At 38.2% G+C, this 26,305-nt stretch overlaps 2 protein-coding genes across 19 annotated transcripts in view; one reads left to right on the top strand and one right to left on the bottom strand.

Moving 5' to 3' along the window:
• Window positions 1-26,305, top strand: part of LOC128258561 (protein alan shepard) — a 131,082-nt gene that overhangs the window by 34,690 nt on the left and 70,087 nt on the right. For 11 of the 18 annotated variants that reach the window (XR_008267976.1, XM_052990236.1, XM_052990233.1 and 8 more), the window contains exon 1: window positions 19,093-19,109. The exons of the other annotated variants lie outside the window; for them this stretch is intronic. The gene's annotated coding sequence lies outside the window, so the exon portion shown is untranslated. Of the gene's footprint in view, window positions 1-19,092; window positions 19,110-26,305 lie in introns of those variants that run through there. 18 annotated transcript variants of the gene reach the window in all.
• Window positions 9,425-11,552, bottom strand: LOC128258564 (uncharacterized). Its single transcript, XM_052990250.1, has 2 exons — window positions 11,357-11,552; window positions 9,425-11,304 (listed from the first exon to the last, which is right to left on the bottom strand). Exons 1-2 carry the CDS (start codon window positions 11,440-11,442, stop codon window positions 9,570-9,572), a joined length of 1,821 nt encoding a protein of 606 aa, XP_052846210.1. The 5' UTR covers window positions 11,443-11,552; the 3' UTR covers window positions 9,425-9,569.

The following is a 26,305-nucleotide window of genomic DNA, read 5'->3' as shown; positions in this document are numbered from 1 at the left end:
TTTTTTATTTTTTTATTGGCGTTGTTCCGCTTGCCGTTGTCCAACATCCAACATCGTCTAATGCATCCGCTTAGCCTCGCCTCGTTCTCTGAATGGAATGGCTAAGCCAGCGGCGAAGCCAAAGCCAGTTAACGCCGAGCTGACTTGGCCCAAAGGGGTTTTTGAGGGGAGGAAAATGCGTTTAGAGCTCGACAGTCAATGCACCTGCTCACGGACTTTTCTTTGTCCGCATCTGCCTCTGTCCCTCTCGGGAAATTGTCATTGTCTGGTATTTTATCGCTACTCTCTCTATCTATACCTCTCCCTCTGACCAACTCCTCCTCCTTTTTCAATTTTTTTTTTGCAGCTGATTTCCATTTAATTGATTTCACATTCCATACGCGTGATTCATGTGGAATCAATTTGACAAAGTTTGCCATTTGTCTAATCGAATAGAACAGAGGTTTAAACAGATGAACATTTAAAATTAAGAAAGTTTTTGAAAAATGCTGGCAATCGTAATATATGAGAAAAAGGGATATGCAAGTTAAATTGGTAAAATAGAGGAATGGTATAGATAAGCATTTCAAAGTCAACAATTTTAAAGAAAAAAAATATGTTTGAATATTTCTAATAAAATAATTATAACACAAATTTTCCTTTACGTTCTTTAAGTTAATTTAACCAAATTTTGTTTGGCATTAATAAGTAGTTTTCATTTGGAATTGAAAATTTTAGCACGGGTGAAAATTTAATGTGCATTTGCATTTTAACATGAAAATACATACAAAAGTTTATGTTCATTTATGAAATTAAATTTCAAACACTAATTAAACAGTGACTGGTATCCGATTGGGTTGTAAAAATGTTGTTATGTTTAACAACTGTAACATAAATTTTGACAGCTCTTTACAAATTTATCACGACATGAAATTTGTATATGGTTATTTTTGTTAGACCTTCACTTTTCAGTTATATACTAGCACGCTTACCATTAACTGCATCTATCGATATCTTAAAAAAAACTGAGTTTTACTGATTGGATTTTTATATAATACTGAAGTGGAAGGACTTAGTATGTTGGGTACTATAGAGCACTATTCTGAGTTGTCCTTAAACTTGCTGCTTTAAATTATTCCAACAAAACCCAGATAAACTAGTGCCCACGCAGAGATGCAGAAATTTATGGTTTTGGAAACCATCCACATATCCTCCGATTACCCCTTTTGTCTATCATAATTATGACCATAATAACCCCCAGCAATTTCCGCTATAATCGCCATGCAGCCAACCGAACATCGAGCCACTTATTCCATTGTCACCTTATCCCACATGGTAAATGTTTATTATGCCTTTTTATTTTCGCTTTTGTGGGCGGCCGCGGGACCGGGTGAAAGTTAACGAACCATAAATCACGGGCACGATCAATGTCCGTATCTATATATCCATATGCCATGTCTTCGATGCATTCCATGCTGATACAATGACATCAATTACATGCCATAACATTTTGCATGTGCAATTTTGCCGAGTGTTTACCTCTCTATCTCTATCTCTCGCACTCGCACTCTCTCGTTCTTTACCTTTCGTCCTATCTCGCTTGCTCTAGGGGAGGGGATATAGAGACCTCCCCCCACATAGCGCCAAACGACCCAAAATGGCCAGGGAAACGGAACTGAACTGAACAGAACGGAAAATACAGTTATTTAAGGCCTAAAACAATTGCATGCCTCGCTGGCTTGTCGGTCGATTCTGGTTTTAGGCCCAGTCTATCCATCCAACAACTCCCTGCAAGCCTTCCCCCCGGTTTTGGCCCACCCACCACTTGCAGACTGTTTAAATAGACAACCGTCTGTGTCTGGGGCCTGAGTTTTCAGTCTGGCCGTGCTTTAATGCGTCGCTTTCCCCTACTCTACCTCTCCCCTTTGATTTTCCCCCTCAAATGCACTTGAAATGCTTTTTCCAAGCGCATTTTCATTTATTTTATTGCAGGTTGTTTTTGTTGCTCTTGTTGTCTCTGTTACTGAGAGGTTCCTCTGCAGCGGTATGCAATTTGTTTTATACGCTCATTGCCTGCACCGTCTTTCTTTGCCCTCCCCCCACCCCTTTTCTTTGGGGCCTCCCCTTTAGAAACCCCCTGGAAACCTGCACCCATACTGCCTCTGTCTCTGTCTATCTGCCATGTCTCTGTCTATCTTTCCTTTCTTTGTATGCCTCACAGTGGTTTATAGGGGTATATGAGTTCCAAAAATTACTAGGCAACATTTCTTTATACCCTCATTCATTATTCCGACCCTAAAATGCTATAAAAGACATCATTTATGTTCTAAAGCAAAGAGACATTAAATTCACACCAAACAATTTGGAAATAAAATAGAACATATTAATTTATTTTAGCAAGAAAATATCTAAATAGCAATTTCAAAGAATTTCATATCTCATATTTTGTCGACTTAAGTTTGTAAGCCCGTGTTATTTTAATTTGTGTAATATTGGGGAAAAGTATAAGCTTTGAAATTGTTCAAACCCTTTTCTGGTTTTAGCTAGGATATTTCTGTGGTAAATTAAGGTATTTTGGTATACTCCATAGGGTACTACCCAATCGACACCTTTTGCAGTTTTCTGGCTGCGTGCTGAATGTGCCACTTGCAACTCTCGGGCCGCGTTCAATGCTCAGCGTTCTAAATTAAAGCCTGAAGAGGCGCAGAGGCCGACGGTCGGCAAACTGCAACGCGAACGTCAGCCGCTATATCCACTCCACTCGACTCGACTCGACTCGCCAAGCAAAACTCGTCTGCGGAATGAGACTTAACAAGTGGAAAAGTCTAAAACCGCAATCAAGTGGCAAACAGACCAATACACACAAAATACTTTTTGTATTATAGAGAATTTTGTTTTATTTTTAGAAATTGGCAATCAAACATAAACCAATCAAACAGAGTGGGAGACGGATGATGGAGGGACGGAGAGGCGGAGATGAGGGGCTTGCTAGTTACCTTGATGGATTCAAACTTACTGCTGGTTGTTACAGACGATTTGGTCCCGCCCCCTGCCACTAACGCTTTTCCAAGTTGGTCAAGTTTTTGGCCAACTTGTCCGCTTGTCGGTTGACTTGGCCTGACTTGTTGTCCCATTTGGCATTGTTTTGGCTTCAACAACGTCTAGCATTGACATTCTTGAAATGTCTGCCACGCCCTTTACTTTGCCATTTGCATGCATGTGAGAATTTCACACTTTTTCTCTACCATTAGAATTAATTAAAATATTTGCCCATTATATTCAGTTTTGTTTTAAGCCCAAAATTGGTTAGCGGCAGTAATTATTTGGAAATCTTTTATCAATATGCGAAAAAATTCTCTTTGTTTATAAAATATTTACAATGTTTTTTACATTGTGGAAATTTATTCATTTTTGTTTGCCCTTTTTCGGAAAATTTTTACATTAATATTTCTGCGAACATCATTAAAATTTGTGTGGCAATTTTTTATGCACACACATTTATGCACATAAATTGCCATTTGCCATTTTGCGGTGAAACAAAAAGAAAAACGTATTTTGGTTAGCCCTATCTACCTTTATATGTGAGCTTTTTAAAATTTGCATATTTTTCATTTGTTTTGGGCTTTTTTGCTTTGTGTAATTGCCCGCCAGGAAATGGGCATAAAGAAATTATATTTAACATTTTATGCAAGCATAAATCAAACAAGATGTGACATTGATACGAATGCGAATGTTATTATACAACGTTTTTCAATACAATTTCGGAGTTCCGTTCTGGATTAGAGGTTCATTTGATATATGGACTCAATATAAAAAAGAAAATTGATTTAATTCAGGCGAAATAAATCAGTAAAATAATAAACTAATATGAAGCTTTTGAAATATTCAACCACCAAAAATTTTAAGAATGAAATTTAATTTTCTTAATTGTTGACATGGAGAAAGAATTGCATTTTATTTATTTAGGCCAATTATTGTGTTTATATTCCTTATCTAAAAGATATGCAGATAAGTTGTGTATAAATGATTCATGTTTTATAACATTTTTAATCCACTTAGAAACAAAGACATATTTAATTAAACTCAGTTTGCGGCTAAACACAAAGCTAACCATAGTAAATTTTTGGACATTACTCATACGCCGCGTAACACGCTTTGAGTGAATGAGAACGAGCGAAATGCAAATGAAAGCCAAGAGAAAATTTTAATTAACTGTGCTCGTCGTGTGCTTTTTATTAAATAATCTTAAATAGAATTACGTGACTTTGCTGCGCTTTGCCAGACACTTAATTATATGTTGAAAACCCCACACAGACACCCTCATTTTGGTGAACATATACGCACACCGCATATATAGGTAAATACACACCTTTAGGTCTATGTCGAAGTGGATTCCGAGGTTGGTCTTTGGGGTTTTCCGACTGCTGGAGGGGAAAGAAAAGCGATTAGTTGTTTTCCTTTTATTATTTGCTTACATTTTCCTTTTATTCATTTGGCTTTACTGTGCCGTTTTATACATATTCATACACCCCTAATCTCACTTCTGTTGATTTTTATTTTTTTTGCAGCCTTTCTTTCGCTAGAGGTTAAGTATCTGTTTACTTTTCTTTCTACACCTTATTCATTAAGTGCGTTCTGTCCCTCAGTACATTTATTTGTCTGTCTCGGTAAGGAGCAAGCTGCCAATCACCGATTTGGTTAGGATTTAATAAAAAAATTTAGAGAACTACGTTGTTGCTCGTTTTTTTTATAATCTTTAAAAAAAAGACTTTGTACTAAGTTACAAAGAAATGTAAGTTACTTTTTTTTTAGTTTACTTTGATTAATTCAGTGGATAGGAGAATATATATGTTCCTTTAATTTTTATGATTTGCGATAATTTTATACAGTTATACATGTCTTCCTTGGACTACATTTAATTTTTTTTTTACAAAAAATACTAACATGGAATTGAAATCAATTTATTTCATACTATTTATTTTGTTGTTTTTCTGATACCCATCTGCCATTTTTGGCATCTTTCCCTGTGATTTTTCCTTAAGAACAACAAGGGTATTTACCCTTCGTCTGCCACCAATAATTTGCCCCATTGTTTTCCTTCTCCTTGACTTTTGTTATGCGCTTGCAACAATTTGGTTTAATAGAAATTGTTGCTTTATATCGAGTGTTTTGTCGGAATTGAATTCGATTCAGCTCATTCCGTTTTATCCCGCCCACCGCTGAGCCAGCAGCATTAAATTGGTGTGGCCAAGAAAATTGTTTAGCTGGGATTAGCTTTCAGCTGGCTTCTGCCGCACTGCTCCTTTTTGGCTCGGCCTCATAAAAAGTTCATTCGCCAAAATGGCCAAATGTTTACTGTGCTTAATCTAGCTCCTGACCCTTGCCACGCCCCCTTTGTTAATTCGCTCGCATGTGGAATGTTTTTGCTTTTGCGGTTGCCTCTGCCGATTGTTGTTTATATTTTTGGCTTATTTTTATTGGCTGTTTTTGCCGGCATTGTTTCGGACGCTCTCTTTGGCCGAGTTGATTGCCTGGCTCCTTGCCGGGAAATTGATTTGCATTTGTTGGTGGGGAGGTTGGGAAATTTCAGAGATCTTTCGATAATTGAAAATTGTATTTTACACGATTGAATGTCAAAGGTCAGTGGGAAATGCGTCACTGGCAATGAGCTCACATAAACCGAGGATAAAAATCAGAAAAAGAGTTATGTAATACAGCTGACAACTTCTAAAATAAATTAATAACATTTTATTAAATTTCTTTAATTAGTAATATTTAATTAAAATGAGGCATGTACGCTTGAAATAGTTATTATGTATTATGTGTCTTAATTGTTATACAAATAACCTCCATTAAGTCTTTAGTTTTCGCCATATGCAGTTGTGAAAACTGTTTTTCAAGGCCATTTACACATTAGCATTTTCCATGTCATTTTTCGATTTTCTGGTCCGTAGACATTTGGCATCACTTTGTGGCCATTACAAACTTAACGGCAGAACTTCTGGCCAACAAGATGAGGTAACCTTATAATCAAAAAAAAAAAAAGATGAAAAAATCATTGCATGGGGGCATAGAATCACCTACATCCTCCCACCAAACCGACCTCCACTTTTTACAGTCCTGTGCAAATAGGAGAAAGCAGCTGCAGTTTGCAGTTGCCGAGTGGAAAATTTAATTACATGCAAATACCGTTAACTGTGCAGGGACAGTGGATTGTGGAAATGCTTTTTTGCGGCAGAGTTCTACACAGCCAACATGCCAAAGGACTCGGAAGGATGATGCCCATGCCCAAAGGACAATCGTCTGACGGTACCTTGTTATTGTTGCCAGTGGTGGCTAAAAAAAAAAAGAGAAACAGAGTTTTTCTTTTAGCTGCAATTGCAGTTGTTGTGGTGGCTATTTTCTCCCACATGCAAACACCAAACACACATGCATATATGCAAATCCCTTCTCATAAAGCTCGTTATTATTCCTGCTTGGTTTTTCTCCCTTTTTTTTAGTCTCCTCCATGTTTTGTTTTATCTTGGGAACTCTTTGGGATATTTGTTTTATTCCCGCGTGCAGGTTTAAGCTAATAGTTGCATATTAGCTGCATTTTTGATATTTTTCCCCTTCAAGCACTTTAATAGAACCGAAAAAAAACAGCTTTAAATTAAAACAAACAAGAATTATTGCATAAGAATGCAATTTATTTAAAACGCATTTTTGCCTCAGGCACCATGGTATTTAATGGAGCATGACGCTATTGTTTTCACTTGTTTCAGGTCGATAATATATATATGAATGGATTTAATCATTTGTATTTGGTATGCTACTTTAATACGCTTGGATGTGTTTTTAAAACATACGTATTAAAGCTTTTAAATTTAATGGAAGAAATAAACATTTTTTAATAAATCTTGTGGCTGGGTTTGGCAATTGCAAAGAAATAAAGCATTATTTTGTTCTAACGCCCTTGTGTTAGGTTGGCCTAAAACTTGTCCCGCTGTGTTTTGATTTGGATGGAGAATTGCAAAGTTTGTGGCTTTTTTCTGCTTCCATGTCTGCTCTTGTTGTTTGCTGTCAAAGTTTTTGCAGTTGACCGCATGAAGCTTTTGTTTACACTTAGTTACTGTCGTTGTCAGTTAATGTAAATTTATTTTTACATTATCTGTGGTCCTGGTTTTTGGGTTAAACTAAAATTTACAAATTGTCTATTTTTATTTAAAGAGAAAGATAAATTTGCACTAATAACCATTTGAACTTTTTTTTTGCATTTTTGTAAGCGTACACTTCCAGATATATGTTGTGCAAAAAAAAGCAATTTTATATTTCATATAATTAATTTGCTAGACTTTTTTATAAAGCCTACAGCCCATGCAAATCCTAAATATATTTTGTAGTAATTTCCTTTTAACTATTTATTACTGCGACACTGCGTATACGTACTGTTTTTCCTAAATTTCTTTACATAACTGAATTTATTTTATTTTACCTTAAAGAGCTGTTAATTTTTTTTTTTTCATTTGAAGCCCAGTAAAACCCTGAAACGCCTTCGATATTGAGCTTCATGCTTTCGACCTCACTTGCGGGGCACAAAAGTAGCCCAATCAATTAGTCAGAATTTCTCATATCTGGGCTCAACGACGCCTGCTTTGACTTTGTGGCAGCCAAAAAGGGGGCATGAAAGAGGGGTAATTCACACGACGAACCACTTAACAGGCAAAGGTGAGTGTTAAGCCCTAGATTTATTTACATGGCCGGGTTTCTTGGGACCAGCCACGTCAAAAAGTGCACAAATTACCTGTGGTAGGTCGATGGATATACTATATATGCCTACTCTAGTTACAACACCCTCCTGATTCTCGCCGCCCCTTTTTTGGCGCAGTCTGACAATTAATCACTTTGTCATAGACGCCGTCGCCCTTCGACTTGCCGGCTCGAGCACACACACACACACATGAGCCTTCAATCATTAATTTATCATGTGCACTTAGCAGGAAAATTGCGACAAGCCCCACAATGTCCTGTGTCCAGTGCCATACTTTGTGTTTTGTTTTGTTTGTTTCTTTCTAGGTTTCATTTTGTTTTGCATAGTTCGTTTGTTCTGCTGTCGCTGACACATGACGCCGTGTGGGCGGCAGAGGCGTGGCAGACGCAGTTTAATTACCGCAGTTGAGCAGGGGGCGTGGCACACGTAAAACTACAAATTAATTGCGCCAACAATTTGCTGCTGAGCGGCGATGGTGGCGTCGATATTTACACGCAAAATTAAAAATTAATGCAATCAGCAAACAGCGAAAAAATTCAAACCACCCCTAAAGGAGAGCTCATTTTTTGTGCACTTTGATTGTTCAGTTGATGAAATTTTAATTGTATTTGAGTGAATGCAATTTATTATAATAAATATATTAAGTATGCATAATAAAAAAAACTCACTTTTGTTTCTTCCCTATTTTTCGTTGCAGGTAAGCCGAAAATTCAAACTTTTTAATTACGATTAATGCTTCAAGGTAAACGCAAGAAATTAAGCCGGAGAACAATCGCATTCAAATGTGGTACTTTAAGCCTTGAACTGAAATTTGAAAACCATTTAACTCAACCTGTCGTCTCTATTATCTCTCAGCGACAGGCAAAACCACAGTGTCAACCCCTTACCTTCGTTTGTCCCTCGCGCTGATGTCGAAAAATGCAATTTTTAAATTTCCATTAATTTCGCGCTGTCGACTTTTGTGAAATGTCGCTGGTTGAGAATCCAGCGCTCGAACGAAAATAAAGACAGCAATGTCTCCGGGTGCAACAACAATGTTGTCAACCATGCAAATAAGCACAGGTGAGAGAAAGAGTGCTGTTGGTGGCACAGGTAACCTGCTGTCTAAGTGACTGATGCCCGAGAGTGTGTGTGTTCTGTTTTATTTTTTCCGAGGAAAATGGGAAAATGGTAAGGCTCCTCAGCGGGCCGCCGGCATCAGCTTCCCGTAGCGATTTTTTTTTTTTTTGTTCCGTGTGCTGTTTTTAATGACACACACGGGCCACGCCCATCCAAACACCCATCGCTTGTCGAGAGGTGGCAATAACATAGAGAGGCCACCGCTTCAAGGAGCGACGTCCTACGACTATTTTAGCCAGATCCTCTTGTTGTCGTTGTGTCGCTGAACAAGCGACTTTACACAACGACAACGTGACATTTAATTCAAAATGTTTTACGCGCTTCCTCAAACCAACTCACGTCCCTCTGTTTTCCTCACACATATTTTCCTCTTGTCGTGCTTGTTAAAAAAAGAAGGAAAATCCTGAAGGATGTATAACATGTAGAGATATGGATATAGAAAAGCTGTAAATGGCAAATTGATGCTGCTGAATCACTACTATTCAGCACTAAAATAAGATACAGAATTTTATGTTTGCAACTATTTTCAAAATTGAAAAGCTATCATAATAATCTAATATAATACATCGAAAGCTCTTTCATAGTTTAACTTATAATTTGTATATTTTAAAATTTAATTTTTCATATTTCAATGAATGAAATATTCAAATCGTAAATCAAGTGACCCAATCTATTGCTTGGAGTACAAAATTGCATAAAAAATATGGGAGTCTTCTTGGAGCTAGTCATCGTCTTCTCCCTCGCCACCTTCGACTTCTCCGCCTCCACCGCCCTCCTCCTCTTCGACCATCTCTTCCGACGAGCTGACCTCCACAATTGGCTCGATCTCCGAGACCAGATCCTCCTCGAAGTCACTAATCTCGCCCAGTTCTTGCAGACACTTGTCGTAGTTTTCATCGAAGCGAATGTTCTCATTAAGGGATCTAACCTCCACATCCTCATCGGGTGGAAGCAAGGCAGGAGCCGTGCCAGGAGGGCACTCCGTAATGTTTCTTATTTTTAGTGTATGTATATGGAACATGGCCGATCGGTTCGATTCCAGTAAAATTTGATGAAAGACGCTCAGCAGACGATCAATATTACCAAACATCCTGACCGTGGCACTCTTGGGATCTTCACCCTCCTCCAAAATACGACCCACAATGTTGTGGCGATACGGATCCATGAGATAGATGAAATCCGACTTCTTCCACAGCGAGTACATCTGATTGTTGATCTGAAAGATCACATAATCATTGTTATCGAGGGCCTTTTCGATCATTAGATGAAAGTCGTTGAACTTGTACATCGGCACGCACTTCCACCAGCCCTCGTAGACATTTGGGGTGAGCATAATCTCGGCCACAAACTGGCCCATGCGAATCTGTCGGGGAAAATCATCAAGATCCATGGGTAGACTGGGGTCAACGCACGGTTCCCAGCAGTTTTTGCACATATTTACGCCATAACACATAACCTTGTCGTACATCTTCATGTCCCAGGTGGCTGGATGATCGATTTTGGAGGCCAGGGCAGTGGCCACAGCTACTGGCAAAGCACTACGATTCCTAAGGGCATCCTTCGAGTTCAGAGTGAGGTGAAGATTAGACTTGACATAGGCATAATCCGAGGCTATCACATCAAACTGGCTCATTCGCATCCCATGCTCTCGCTCCCAACTCTGACCCGTGCTCCCAGGAGTGGCCATTCGAACCACGAGGATCTCCCTAATCGTAAATCTACTTGTCTTCTCTAGATCACTCTCCTTCTTGATCAGCCAAATGACATTGTCAAACGACTTGAGGCCCAATAGCAAGGGGTAACCCTCCTCATAATTTGGTCGCATGGTGTTTTTGTCCCTGCCATTTAGATCCAACACCATCCACACACCCTTCTCCTTCCAAATTAGGAGATACCAGTTGGGGGTGAAGAAAATCCCATATTTTGCCTTTTTGAAGAAGGCTCTCAAGATCCTGCGAAGATTTTGTATTATGTTGGGGTAACCGTAGATCTCGAAGGGAGCCTCCAATTCCAAGGCAAACTCAATTTCGTTGATCATAAAGTGACGCGTCACCCTTTGCTCATTTTCGTCATAAATATCCGGAGATTCTACCATATTCGGAGGATCCATATTTTCGGAATCGTTGAACAACACCTGAGCCTCGTTCACTAACATATCAATTGTCTCCGGGCTCCACTCATCGCGACGGGTGTAGTATGAGTGAGCGAATCCCTTTAGATTTCCAGCAAACCGAACGCTTTCCTGATTCGGAATTCCCCCCTTAACAATCACTGTACCGAATACTACACCTATGGGATAGCCCAATGATCTGTCGATGTCATTACGACGCATTCGCGCACAGGCTTTCGGATCGAATGGCTGGACATAGGGCTCGTCGTGTCCACCGAAGATAAGGCAATTCTTGAAGGAGCAAGGATTGTAGGGCTCCGGCCACAGTTTTTTCAATCGCACCAGACTTAATAGGGATTTGAACAGCAGTATATATAATGGGGGATATCTATACTTACGGTGGATCACAGGGCGGGCAGGCAGGTGGACAGGTAGTTGGACATCTTGGAGGGCAGCATGCTCCTGCTTTCATGTGATTGGACATTTTAAAAATTTCGAAAAGAAAAAAATGACTATTCTATAACAAATAATTTTACGAGATCCAATCGTCCGTTTGCCTGATGCTGACAACTAATAATGAAAAAGGTTTCTCAAATGTTGACATCTGGCAACTAGGTTAAAAACTAAAAACGGCCGCCTTATTGTAAATATTAAATTTAAAATTAGTTATTAATTTATGGTCCCTTTTATTGCTTTAAACCAAATTTGTGCCAAAAAACTATGAAACGAATAATGTACAACTAAAATTTAAAATATTTTTATAGACGTATTCTTTTAGTCCAAAGGCCAAACTTACGATAGATTTATTATAAAATCTTTCGAAATTTATACTTGCACATGTTGCAAGCCGATATTTTTCAACTATTAAATGCTAAGAAAGTCACTTAAATTATCTGCACTACACATTCTGGCTGTGCAAACGGAAACGCTTTTATCCATACGAATCACTTATTCGTGCACTTAACTAACCTTTCATTAGCCACTCCTTTCATCAATTGACTCACCTTCTGGCAGATTTGATCTGGTCTAAGAGCTCAGACGAGACCACAACGGAAAAGCCCTCGACTTTCATTACACAAATTGCGTTTGCAGTGATCGGAGTCAGTGGGCACTCACATGGGATGGCAAACTTATGATAATTTTTATTGTGCACACGCCAAGTCAGCAGTGGAAATCAGTTGAGAGCCATTTTTGTTTTTGGCTTTTACGAGGCCGGCAGTTAATTCCTTATCCGGCCAACAGAAGACACAGTTAACAGGCAACAGCTAAATGTAATTGGAAAGCTCATCAAGTGCTGTCGTTCGTTGTTCGTTGTTAGTTTGTTGTTGTCGTTTGTTGCTGTGGCTTGCCACTTGAGTGGGCCCGCAAAAGTATGCAAAGAATTTGTGCTGCCATCAAGTTTGGTTTATTTTCCGCTGCTATTTTTGCCGTGCGGTTTATTGAAAACCAGCGCGGCGTATACGTAACGAAACGGAGGCATCAGCATCATCAGTTGAACCTCGTCGGAGTCACTCTGCTTAGCTAAGCTGCTTTGATGGCATTTACGAGCGAGACCTTTATTGTCCTTTTGTTTTTGCTTTCTGCTGTTCCTGCCTCCGTGTGGTATCCACGTAATTGGCTTAGCAAACGGGAGGTTTTTGGGGTAAAACATATATATATAAATATATAAACATACATATGTATATAGAGGGAGAAAGAGCAGTGCTATTAACAATTTTGTTGTGTGCAACGTTTTTATTTCGTGTCATCCAATCAGCAAGGATTCCATTTCCACCCACACCCCTTTGGGGTACATGTGAGATTGATTCCCCGAGCAGCCATCAAAGCGGATTCCTTTCTTTATTTTCTCGTCCTCCCCTCTGAGATTTTTCATTTTTAGAGCTGGGGGTTGCCTTGCCCCCCAGACGGACGGACTGCCCTTCGATATCTATTCGGAGTGCAATAAATTTAGCTCGAATCGTAAATTTTAAACACTTCATTAAACAAACGAAAACGGAAGCGAAATCGCTTAACGATTATCGCATGGTTCTCACCCACTCAACTCGCTGCTCCGCCCATTACTGCCTATGATTACACCGAGAGAAAAATATATAAATTTCGACTTATTATAATATATTACTGTTTACGTAAATCTACAACATTTTTAAGCTTTAAATCTAAAAAGATTAGAATATTATCTAGATTATCTAGAACTTAAGCTAGTTATGTTATTATTTTCTATAAACAAATTTATAAAAGTTTATTTGTGGAATATTAAAAAAAATATATTTCTCTAAAACTTTAACTGCTTTTCTAAAGAAAATAAATTTATTAGAACATTTCGTAGGTGAGAATGTTTAATTTATTCCCTCCTCAGCATAATTAAAATTTTATATAATAATAAAATGCATCACAGCAACATATTTCTGTGTATTGCGCATAGCATAAACATTTTCTTTCCATTTTCCATTTTCGGTGTTGCACCGAAGCCCGTGGGGAAAAGTCTTGGCAGTGCAGCCGAAGTGAACAGGATAAGCTTCAATTCCTCCTGTGCATGAGCCACCATGATGACCACTGTGGACTGGAGCCAAAAACTTTCCTCCTTGCCAGTTTTCTAACCGCTCTGGCTGTCGTCTGGTTCAGCGCTCAATAATGATATCCATTGCGAATTATTTGCATTTCCCCAAACTCATTATGTTTGCATTGTGCAAAAATTCGCCCCGACGTTTGCCATGGCCATCTACCTGAATTTGTTATCCGACTTTCCCCATCTCAGCCTCTTGATCCAAATTTCGCCTGCCCTCCATCCGTAAATGTTACCAAATGCTTTGTGAGTTTTGGCGGTTTTCTGTGGATGCTAGGAAAATTCTTGGAATTTTGAATGCTTTCGCTAATGGAATTTCACTCCCGCTGATTGAGTTGTATTTCACAATTACTTCAAATTGGAGCCATTTCATTATATGTGTTCAAGCCATAATTTTATTTAATACCTACATAACTGCGTTTCCTAATAATAAAATACAGCGTTAGTGAATTTTTTAAATGGATATTTCTTTTAGGAAATTAAATTAAAACAATTCCTATTTACTGACTTAAAAATAACCAATAAGTAAATGTTTTACTCAAAACTCATTCATTAAAACCTGTTATCCATTAATTTATCCTTTATAATAATTGCTCACCGCTTAAATTTTAAACTAATTGAATTAAACAAGTTAACATCCACATTGATTGGAAACAAATACGAACAACTTTTTCGTGGTCTAAAATTGAATTAGCTTCCTTAATAAATTAAATCATGAAGCAAGTATTTATGAGACCTGGACAATCATAAAATGGTTTGAAAAATGATATTTCCGGTGAGAAGGTGGCTGCCCCTCATCCTTGTTTAACCCACGCCATCTCCACCATTTCATTTCGTTTCGTTTATTACATGTCAGGCGTCAATGAATGTCAGTTTGACAGTTCATAAGACAAATACGACAATGGCAGCTATGGCTGCGGAAAATGGTGGGATAGTTTTGGGGGTGTTTCGCTGCGGCGAGTGAAGGTGTTTCAGGACAGGTGCGTCTGGGTGTTTCGCTGCGGACATTAATGTGTCAGCGTGTGCAGCGTCTTGTGGCATATGAGGGACGTGCTCAGGCGTCGGGACATCATCCCCTTGCCACCCAAAACTTCCACCCGCCTATCCGTTCCCCGCATTCCTGAATAATGTGTGTAAATGTGGCCCGAAATACGAAGCCCGTAGTCTTTGGCCATTCTCGGCGAACGTGTAAGTGGCGCCGGGCAGAAGGGATATTGTGGGTGGATGCGGCAGGATGTGGCAGGATGTGCGAGATGCTGCAGCTGTCGTCGGAACATGACAACTTATTGGCATTTGGCTGCCAGCTTCCCTGACAGTTTGCTTCTTCAGTCAGGGCATTAAACAATTCTAGGTGTAAATTGAAAATCAGATAAAAATGGGTAGCTCAGAAAAAGTGACTGAAGTATTTATTAATTATTTGATTTGGTTGTCATTTGACTTTAAGTGGATCATTATTATTTACCAGACAACAAAATATAATATGTTTTGTGGTAACAATTTTAAAATGATTGAAAAATTATTTTTATCTAAGTGCATTTATTTGTACAAAATTTTAAAAATGTTTCAATAAACAAATCGATTATTTTTTATTTTAACAATACATTTAATGAGAAAAAAATGGACAGGCTGTCATATCAATATGTTCGTAAGAAGTTTTACAAGATTTGGTATTATTTCCGAACTCTAAAATTATTTAAAATGTTTATGTATTTTTTTCTGTGTACATTTGTGCTTCTAGGACCCTGCTACCCAGAATTTTTTCGCCTCTGGAGTAACTCTGCTCCCTTATTGACATTTCCCCTCCCTTGTTGACAGCCTAGAACTTTTCAATGCATTGTCATAAATCATTTTGCGGCAAAAACAAGTTGAACGCCACGCCCACACATCTGACTGCCACATGCCGTGGACATTCCATTGTGTTTGCCAGGGAAATGGCCGTGGGTGCACGGGGGAAAATGCGAAAAAGAGGCAGGGAAAATTCGAGGCAGTCCGAGAGAGTGAAATGTCAAAGTTGAGTCAGCTTTGTGTGAAGTGGTGGGCATGGCTGAAATTCCCTCCCTGTTGGAATTCCACCTCCACTTATTTTTGCTCAACTGCCTTGCTTGCCTTGGCATATGTCAAGTTCCTCGGCCATACCTGGTCTCAAGTAGAAGAGAATTCCATAGTTTTTTTTGTCATATTTCTGTTTGCATTATCATCGCCATCATCTGTCCGAGTTGAGTGGTGAAAACGGCTTGAAAGTATGCCTTGGGCACTACTCAATATTGCGTATAGGCCGCATTGTTCACCACTAACTGAGGCGCAGCATACCGACTTCTTATATCTCGTTATTTTTAGACATGATTTTAATGCTCAACATAACTGATGTTTTTTATTTTGTTAGATACTTGAAGGGTGTAAACTTTTCAGCCCTATGTGAGCTGTCTACATCTGTTGCCAAATGGTTTTCAGCTCCTTTTGGTTTTGTAGATTGAAATTGTTCTTGGCAAAAAGAGATTTTGATGTTTTCAGCAGCCTGACATAAACAGCTGCTTCCATATTTTTGCAATTTAGAAATATTACATATTTTTTATATTCACAAAGGGAACAATATGAGAGTTTAAAGAAGTTTTTTTTGACTTCCAAACAAATTATTTATTAACATTATTTACAGGCCGTAAAATATTATCAGGTGGTGAATTTTAAAAGCCCTTTATATATTGTACCAAATGTGATTTTTTTTAGAGTTCAAAAGCTACACAACTCCTAGTTACTTAAACATGTTGTTTAGAGCAGGAACATACGTAATCCTAATAATCCTCTTTCATTCCTACACACACTACACTTCTTTTAATTACCAACTAATTGTTTGCTCTAAAAGATGCAGCTTTCTTTGCGACCCCCTTTTCTCTGTTCTGCTTCGTTTTTTGATTATTTCAACCTGATATCCGACATTATTTGTTTTAACCCCTTCTTTAAACTCATTAGGCAGCCATTTCTTAAATTCTCTCTCACTGTGCAGCACAAAATGGCTGCCACTTCCTTTAGCTGCTGCTCGATGTCCTGATTACTGTGGACTGCTTCCGTTTTTAATATTTATAATCCAGTGTAATTAAGACGAGAGCGCCAAAGAGTCGCGTACCAAAACGAAACGAGAAGAAAAATGTAGCATTAATTACCAGGAAAGCTTTTTATGGCAAGGACCCAGGACCGTCGGCGAAGAAAGTACATATATAAAAGGAAAGTGCATGAATATAAATACGTATCACTTGAAAAATGTATAATTAGTGGCAGTTAATAACTTTTTCGCGAGTTCTCACGCACCGAAAGAGGTTGAACCGCACGCACTAATTAAATATAAAGTGGAAGGCAGGCTTTGGGAAAAAATGGGGGAGCTGGTTTGCCCAACCGGGCTATAAATTATAAAAGCCGAAAAGTATTTTCAGTTGACCTCAGGAGGGGTGGCGAAAAACCGCAAAGGCAAGTTGACAAAGGGCAGACCACGCTGAAAAATGCGTCTCAGATTGAGATAAGTTTTATCTCGAGTCAACCCCTCACTCCACCTGCGACAAATTCCTCTGCCGATATTCTTGGCCTAAGTTGTGGTTTTCCTTTTTGCCTTTTTTGGTCTAAATTAGCTTCATTATTGTAATTAACTTTGTTTGCTCAGTCGCTGTCGCCGTCTCTTGGCTTTTGTTAAATTTGGCAAATTAGTTATACAGTTAATGGTAGGGGATTGATTGTTTGCCTGGATAATTGAATGCCTAAACAAATAGCAAACGATTGAGCTGTGCAATTGACTTTGACTTGATTGGATTTATCTAGACATCTGGCTACCAGGAAAGACCCTTTCTATTTTCGGTTGAATTTGAACTCATTACATTTAAATTTATAAATGGATTTTTCCAATTAAATACATTTTTCGATCCGATCACATTTCCTCTCCTCGCACATTTCTCATTCGAAACATATGTAACGTTTATTCTTGGCCCGAAACCCAAATCAAAATTCAATTCGCTCTTCATTTGTGTGAGTGAGTGGGTCTCTGTGTATGTGTGTGGGCCACACTGCTTCCGTTTCCGTTTTGTGGCTGCCACGTGGCTGACATGTTAAAAGCCTAAATAATTGCCAACATTTTATTTATTTATTTATTCTCCTCTTTTATTATTCTCTGGTTACCAAAAAAAGGTTTACGCTGCTGGGATATTTATTATTTTGCTGCTGCTACTGCCGGGCATAAACATTTTAATACCATGACAAAAGTGTATTATTATTTCGATGAAGAGGCCAGGCGGATTTATAAATAGCAGAAATTCGAAGCTTTAAATAAAGATTAGGATTAATAAAATATTATATTTCCCTTAGACATCAAACAGTTTTTCAAAGACGATATTATAGGTATGTCCTGCATGGTTTTCATGTTTTTTTTTGTTGTAGAGAGTGCGCAACTCTTACATGGTCTCCAAAAATTTCTTTTTTTAATTATTTACAAAACAAATTGGATGTACACGTGTACATTAAGTTAAGTTAAGCTTTAATTAAATTTAAAGCATTTTAAATATACATAAAACTCAAAGTTTCATGACCTTGTGAATAAAGTGTTAAATCAAAAACAAATTCCAGTCCCAACCTACGCTTTTATTTTGTGGCTCTTGACAACCCTTATCCGCAAAGTACATTTATCCAAACCTACGCAAAAAACATAAAAGAAAATTATGTTTGGGAACAAAATGCGCATAAACAATAATTACTTTTCGCTTTTGCCATGAAAAGGAGCCATTAATAAAAGCAGAGTACACTTTAACCTCGGCGAAAAAGGCATGATTTAAATTAACACCCCTATAAAAAATGCCACGTTTTTTCCTGATTTTGGGAAATTAAAGCGGAAACTCGATTGGTTGTACAACATGAAGTAATTTAGCGGCTCTCTTCTTTCGTTTACTGAATAAAATGTTGTTTCTAATAAAGTGTTATTTTCGATTCTAAGGAATTTTTTTTCTGTTCCGACAATTGTATTGGCTTTTGAATGCTCAGATTTCGCTTGCCTTCAGTTGAAGTTTTCAATTTCATTTGGCTGCGGAGAATTTCAGTTTGTATAGTCTCTGCGAGTCTGGACTTTCTGAGTTTTGTCAGTGTCTGTTTTGAGTTCGAAGACTTGACTTCGTTGGTGCGCGACAAATAGATATATAGAAAGTTATATAGATATACCGATGCCACATTCATCTGGCTCTCGGTTTGACTTTAGCGACAGTTTTGAGCGGCTGCATCGTTTGTCATTGCTGCGATGGCATTTCAATTTGCATGGCATGACTACCGATTTGCAGGGGGCTGCATTTGAGCCGGGTGATGGGAGTTTCGATGGAATGGCAGCCAACAATCAGCATCAGATCCAGCATCCGCAGCAGCAGCACCAACAGCAACGCCAACGCCAACGCAATCACAATCAATTTGCACAGGGACAGAACCAGCATCACCAGCACCACCACCAACACCAGAACTACCAGCAATATCAACCCAGCATTTCACCCACCCAATTTTCATTGGGAATTCCCCCGGCTTCCTGGCGTTACCATGGACGGGATCTGGTCATCCCGAATCGCGGACATTATGTGAGTTATTTGCTAATTGCCGCAGCCGAAATGAAAAACGAAAAGCAGTCAAAAATCGTGGAAAAGTTTGCTCTTGACAGAGGCGTGGCAGCGACATGTCAACCGCCGCCAACATGACAGCCAACAACAAAAGCCCATGAAACCCTAGTCTTTAGAGTGCGAAAAAGCGAGAGGCACTGCCTTTGGTTTACATTTCCAAATGAAAGCTAAACACTTGGCTGACTTTGACAGCCAGAGTTTTACAGAAGTGATTTATTTTGGATTGCATCGTTTGTGAAGATTTTTGTAAACCCAATAAACAAGCTAAATAATTAAAGGCTTTCGAGGCTTAAAGGTATTTAATACAGCACAGCAAAGTTTAAATCATAGTTCATCTTTTAACTTGTCTAATAACAAAAATATTTTTTATTTTTATTTATTTTTGAACGTGAAATCTATAAATTATTTAAAAAATAATAATTTTATTTAAAAATTTTTTTTTTTAAAACTTAAAAAAAATATTTTTTAATTAGATTCTATGATTGTTTGTTTTCTTTGAAAACCTTTTATCTGCAAGTGAAGAAATTAATTGATAAGTAGCTGGGCTGTTGGGTTTTTAAGAAATATCAGTTGTACTGCCAATATTCCCCCATCCCAAAGCTTATTCATTTATTTCGCCTTCCAAGCTTAAGGATTTCCTTCCGTAATTTCAGAAAAAAAGTTCATTGTTATTGACAAACAGGCGACATTGTGCGGCTTTGATTGTCATCCTGGCTGGCTAGGATGCACCAAACGGGGCCACACCTCAACTGTGTTCCGCTCGCCGCATCTCGGCTCCTCTTAACCCCTCCTGACCCCATGTTAACCCCTTTTGGCCGCCTGTCTGCGGCTTTTTCCGTCTTCGTGCGCTTTGGACGTGTCGGGACACCACTTAATTTCCGGCAATGCGAGTCACGTACGCTCCATCCTGCCTTTATGTGCAATGACATTTTCATTTTGTTCACACTCACCAACACACACACATCAGCACATACCGTGCAGACATGTTACAAAATGGCAAACACTTTTTGGCCTTGCGAAAAAGTTTTTGTCAACTCATTTTGTTGCAATTTGCACAAACTCGAAACAAAAAAAGGAAAGACGAAAAGCAACTCGATTAATTTTAATTAAAACAACATTGAAGCTAAAGGAAAAGGCTCTTGAAAAGCTGAAAATTCTAAGCAAAAGAGTTGCACGATTCAATTGCAGGCTTCTGCGGTCAAGTAGCGAGTTTAGGGCTTTTCCTTAGCGTTTTCTTTATTTACACGCTAACGATGCCGTGCCACCAGGCTGAGCAAAAACTTGAACAGATGAAAACAGATTTTTCCGCGGAAAAACCAACCAGACCGTAAGATTAGTGGGGCAAAACAAAACCCAAAAGTAGACAATCTTCACGGAACTCTGTCTCCTTTGAAATGCGATTCTTGTTTGGCTTTTGGTGCGTATCATAATCGAAGCCACCCGCAGAACGCAAGTCGTATCCGATTTAATGAGGGGCTGGGGGAAAATGAACGAAAGGGAGAACTGTTTGCCATCATCGATTTGTTTACATTAAACGGAAACCATTTGTTTACTTTGGCCCTATTCTGGCTGGTTTTTATACCCGTTACTCGTAGAGTAAAAGAGTATATTGCATTCGTCGAAAAGTATGTATCAAAGGAATCGTTTCCGACCCTTTTAAGTATATATATTCTTGATCAGGATCAATAGCCGAGTCGATCTAGCCATGTCCGTCAGTATGAACGTCGAGATCTTGGGAACTATAATAGCTAGAAATTTGGGATTTGGCATGCAGATTCTTGTGTTTCCTAAGCAGCGCAAGTTTATTTCAAAATGGAACCACGCCCACTCTAACGCGCACAAATCGCGATACAGTAAATACCTCTGGCACGACACTCTGAGACACGGTATTGGTATAGGAAAGGTTTTGTTAGCCCGTTAGTAACTGGTATCTAATATTCGGGAAACTCGACTATAGCATTCTTTCTAATTTATTTTGCCAAAATGAAATTACATCCGCCAAACGTGTTTGGAATTCCGAAAAAAGGAGCAAAAATAACAAGTCTACCAGGTGCTTAAAGTATTTTAGAATACGATTCTTAAAGAAACATCAACGAATTCTGGGAAAGTCTGTAAATTCTATAAAATTTTATTTTTTAGTTCAACAAAATGTATTTTAATTTGGAAATAAAATGTTTTTTTTCGGTCTTTTTAACTGACAATTTGATATTTATGGAATTTCAAAAGCAAAACTGCTGCCAACCAAGCCTCTCGTGGCAATTACACATCCTAAATTGGATAATTTTCACAGACCTCCCCACTTCACACACTTGAGAAAATAATTTTCCAGTTGCCACTCGAAATGCAAAGGCAGAACCGGAAATTATAATTAAATTTTGCGTTTTGCATTAGCCCCTCGAGTGGGGCGTGGTGGGCGGTGAGGGCGATCTAAGCCTGTGCCACGCCCTCGTCCCTCTGTCTGCGGTTTGAGCGTTGAGCTCTGTATGACAGAGACGGAAAACCGCTAGAAAAAAGACCAGCAAGACAAATAAAAATAAAGCACAATGTGTGAGGGGGAGTGCGGAGGGAAAATCTGCAGCTGGGGTCTTTCACTTTGAGTGGATGGGTTGGTGGCTAGCGAAGATTTATTGGCTGGGCCCAAAGAAGGATTACCCGAGCGACAGGATCCTTGTTACCATAAAGCCGCTTAAAGATTTTCATTTTCCAGTCACACAAAAAAAAAAAAAAACAAAGTAAAGGCAAAGGCGAAACAAAAGCCCTTGTGAAGACAAATTAAATAAGGAATAATTAATTTTATATGGTCGCTCGACGTTATTGTTGTTTGGTTTTTAATTCCGAATGGTGAAAACTTTAATTTGTGTGGCTGCTGATAAATTTACTTCATAATTTGTTCGGTTTTAATTGTTTTCGGGGAGTAAAAAAATTTCATAGCCTGCTTTTTGGCCATTGCCTTGTAATGTGCCGCGTGCGCATTAAAAATTCAATAAAAATACTCAGTAAATATAAATGCAGCTGCAGCATTCGAAGAGCGGCAGCCGTGGAGAGCGTTAAAATTTTCATTAAAACTAAAATTGCAATTTCGCGGGCGAGCGGGATAAAGTTTGCGGCGGGGGCCGGAAATTTATGATGCTTACGTGACCGCTGAAAGGGGGGCTTAAATGATGGCTTAAATGAGTCGTGCCTGCCCGGCATAAGTTCGCCATTTCCCTTCAACCACCACCCCGCTCTTGCATTTGCCAGTTGCATTTGAATTTATTAACAAAAGTTAGCCCACGTCCAGTCGCTGGCAGGAAAACTACAAGTGAAATGTAATTTTACGGTTGGGCCTAAAATAAATAACAGTTGCCTGCCTGCCTGCCGCCGGATGCCCAGGGAAATGGAGAGCGCGGGAAAGCAGACTTCGGTACGTGAATATTTGAAAATTATTTTCTATTGTGGAAATTCCCATTTGGGCAGCAAAAAGCTAAATTACTAAATTGCATTTGGCCAGTGCATAAATGGAGAATCTGTGTACGATTTTTGATGAGTGAAAATTAAATTCCCTTTAAATGAAAAATGTTTCAACTCGAAATTTGATTTGTTTTGCTATGAATAAACGGCATTGACACAAACACGGCTATGTGAATTTTGAAAAGGTAATCATATATTTGTCAATAACATTTTTTATTGTTGAAAATTTGCATTTGGGCAATAACATATTAGATTCGGAATTTTATATTAGAAAACGGTTTTCGATGAGAGAAACGCAAATCCATTTAATTTTAAAAATACTTGTAAAATAATGATAAGCCAAAAATTTAAAAAGTTAATGAAATTCTTTTAAATTGTATACATACTAAAACTTATTTCTTTAAACAATTGCAGAAGTACAACACGTTTAAACTAAATTATATAAAATTAGTAAATATTAAGAATAAAATGGATTTTAATGCATTTTGTACTTGACTTAAATTTCAAGGGCACATTTAAGTGCAGTGTATAGTTGGGCTTAATGGGATCTTGCTGAATTTCTACGATACAAATAAAATATAAGCATAAATAACCCGGAAAACATCTGTTTCCTAAGTTTTCTTTCCCCGTCGTACGAAATCACTTAGTGCAAAGTTTCTTCATTTTCCCCTCGATTTTTTTGTTTTGTTGTTTTGACTGCTGGTGCGCCCCAAAGGCGTTAAAGGCTTAGACGTATTTTCTTCACCTAACACCCCTCGTTTTCGTCCAAAAAAACCCCTGTTCCTTCGTTTTGACTGCTGGAAATGTAATTTTGTCGTAAATGTCATTTTTTATGTTGTTTCGTTCTTTTGTCGCTGTCGTCTGCAATTGTTTTTGTACTGCGTTGTGTGGGCCCCGAAAATAAAAAAAAACAGAGAAATAAGCGCAAGAAAAATGTGTTCAAATCAGTGGCAGCTAAGCCTTTCCACCCAATTTCCCAGCCCCTAAGACGACGACATTTCAACTCGTTCATTTTATTGGATTTCTCGTTGCTTGGGCTTTTTGCGCTCTTGGTTGTAACATTTAATGAAAATTTGTTGGCAACGTGAAAGGCGTGGAAAATTTTAAATTGATTATTGCACAGGCGGGGGCAAGAAAATATCCTGTCGGCTTCCCTCACCGCATGAGATTTTGCCGCTTCCTTTTTCGGGATCTCTGCTTAATGTTGTCGGGCAATGTAATATATTATCATTTATGATGTTAACATAAAACTTGTAAGCTTCGTCGGCTGAATTGGTGGGGTCCGTTGTGCTCTTCAGTACCTGGCTTCATCCACTTTCATGCCTCACTTGCCACGTGCTCATAAAATAAACGCCCTAAGATGGATTGCCTCCCCCTGGTCATCCATCCATCCATTCGAATGGTAATCTTGATCCGTTGGGAGAGTTTTCCCCAAGTCCCTTTTTATCATTTTGCATAATGGCAATTGTAGACATTTTGATTTGCTTGTTTTATAGTCGTTTTAGTTGCGGAAAAGCTTACTTTATGGACTTATTTGGAAAATGAATTATGTCACTGATTTTCCTCATATTCTTACGGCTTTCACATTTTATGAAAATTACTTGAACTATAAATTAAATTCGCTTACTAACATTGGTATATTTACGTTTCAAAATAAATATAGCATTTTTAAAAGTGAAAAAGAAGTTTATTTTCATTCCTATTTAAATCATAAGTAAATAAACAGTATTTCTTTAGACGCAAAAAGCGGATTTAGCTTAAATTAGCTAGACCCAAACTTATACAAAATCGCTTTTCAATTTGCAAAATGCTTGCATAAAATTTCGAAGCAACAAATAGTGAGTGTTTCGTTTGCAAGCAAGCCATACATATTCATACCCATCCCTACTGCAAGATAGAAAAAGTATAAATAAAATAATTTCGAAAAAAAACAGAGAAGCTTTCCCTTTTTCCTTGCCAGAGTTATAGAAAAATATGCAAAATAGGCAGGAAAAGTTTATCATATGCACTCATACACATAAAAGCAGTTGCGCTGCGCCTCATTTTCATTTTTAGCTGCCGCTTTTCTGCTGTCTGCCTATTTTTAGCCCCGAGTCGCTATGTTTTTGTCTATATAAACCTCCCACTTGGCCACGCCCCCTCCCCATCCCTTAGGCGCTTTTACTCGTGAATTTTTATGCAAAAAAAGAATGAGCGGGCAAGTGGGCGGGTGGACAAGGAGACAATACGAAAATTTAATTTACCGCATAGACTTAAAATAGGCAAAAGTCCGGAAAAAATAAGCGAAAATTTTGAGCCTGAAAGGCAGCAACAAAATGAAGGAAAATCCTTTTGTTTTCCGTTTTTGCGCCTACCCACGATACACCGCTCAACCGCCTTTAAAAACGTCACGCCCCGTCCCTTGGCTTTCTTCCCTTGGAAAGCCTATCCCGAGAGATTGTTGTTGCCTTTGCCTCTGCCGTCGGTTTTAATTATGGAAAAAGTTTTTGCTTTATTTAGTTTAAACAATAAGTGGTTGGAAAATATGAATTATACAAAGAGACATCTATGTTTGGATGTGAGTGTGTGTGGGTGTTTGTGTGTTTCGTCTGTCTATGAGTGTGTGCAAACATTTCTTGAGAAAAATGCAAATATATTTTGTTTCATAATTTTCCACCTTCGTCGTTTTTTGTGCCTTTGCATGGCAAGTGAGTCGTGAGTCCCAGTTTTATTTTTTTCATATGCTTTTCAACTAGTTTTTGCGTTAAGTAATTGGAAAATTATTGAGTGGGTATTTAGAGGTATGTTTGAATTTTAAGCCGTTTAAAATCAGATCTGCAAACACTTTGGTCTAATAATAAATTATACACAAATTTAAGTTATTTAAAATAATTACAACATTGCAACATCTTTACAAATTTTCATTTAGTTTCCTTTCATGATCTATTTTTTTTTTCGAATTTGTCTATAAATTATATATAAGTTTAATAAATACTTTGCCTTTAATCCTTGTTAAATGTTCTATTCTTCTTAAAGTATCAGGAGCCCGGAACTCTACTCACTCCCCATTTTCGCCCACATTATACCCACTCACGTATTTCTATTCGCCCGCAGCAAAATCGAAATTGCGAATAAATTTTCAAAAAATGACAATAAAAATGACAAAAGCTCCTCGTCGTAGCCACGAAGCTACACTACCAGCAACAACGACCGCTAATCACAAAGCGTTTATCAGAGGATACCCGCCCCAAAGCAACTCCGCCAAACTCAAAGGCCCCCAACCATCTGCGTGCCTCCTGTCTCTCCACCTGTCAGTTGGTAATAAATTATTATCATTAATATTTTGCGCTTGATTTTGCCCCAGGAAGGACTATCGCAGGATAACGGCTGAAAGAACCAAAACGAAACGTTTTTTGCATAAAAATTAAGCGAACACCAATAACAGAGGCGAACAGTTTTCGGGGTAATAGAATATAGAACAATAGCGTCAACAAGAATGTTCGAGACACGACCAAATTACTAGCAAGGATAGCCTGTTGTGCACTGAAAATAAAACTTATAAATTTTCAATTCTTTATATATACTAAAACGCGTTTTAGATAAAAAAAAATTCTTGACATTTCTATTCTTATGTCTGAAAGTAATAGATATAACATTTTTATTTCCTTAAAATTCGAAAAAAAAACTTGTTCTATCTTAAAGAAACTTACTTTATTTTTTAGTTTATT

This window comes from Drosophila gunungcola, assembly GCF_025200985.1.
Source record: "Drosophila gunungcola strain Sukarami chromosome 3L unlocalized genomic scaffold, Dgunungcola_SK_2 000003F, whole genome shotgun sequence".
Lineage (NCBI taxonomy): Eukaryota > Metazoa > Arthropoda > Insecta > Diptera > Drosophilidae > Drosophila > Drosophila gunungcola.
The sequence above is the reverse complement of the archived record's forward strand: the minus strand, read 5'-3'. Positions and strand labels throughout refer to the sequence as shown.

Coding starts and splice junctions, on each gene's coding strand:
- LOC128258564 (XM_052990250.1), bottom strand. CDS start 11,442: ATGTCCAATCACATGAAAGCAGGAGCATGCTGCCCTCCAAGATGTCCA. Junction 11,305..11,356: donor TGCCCGCCCTGTGATCCACC/GTAAGTATAGAT, acceptor ATCCCTATTAAG/TCTGGTGCGATTGAAAAAAC.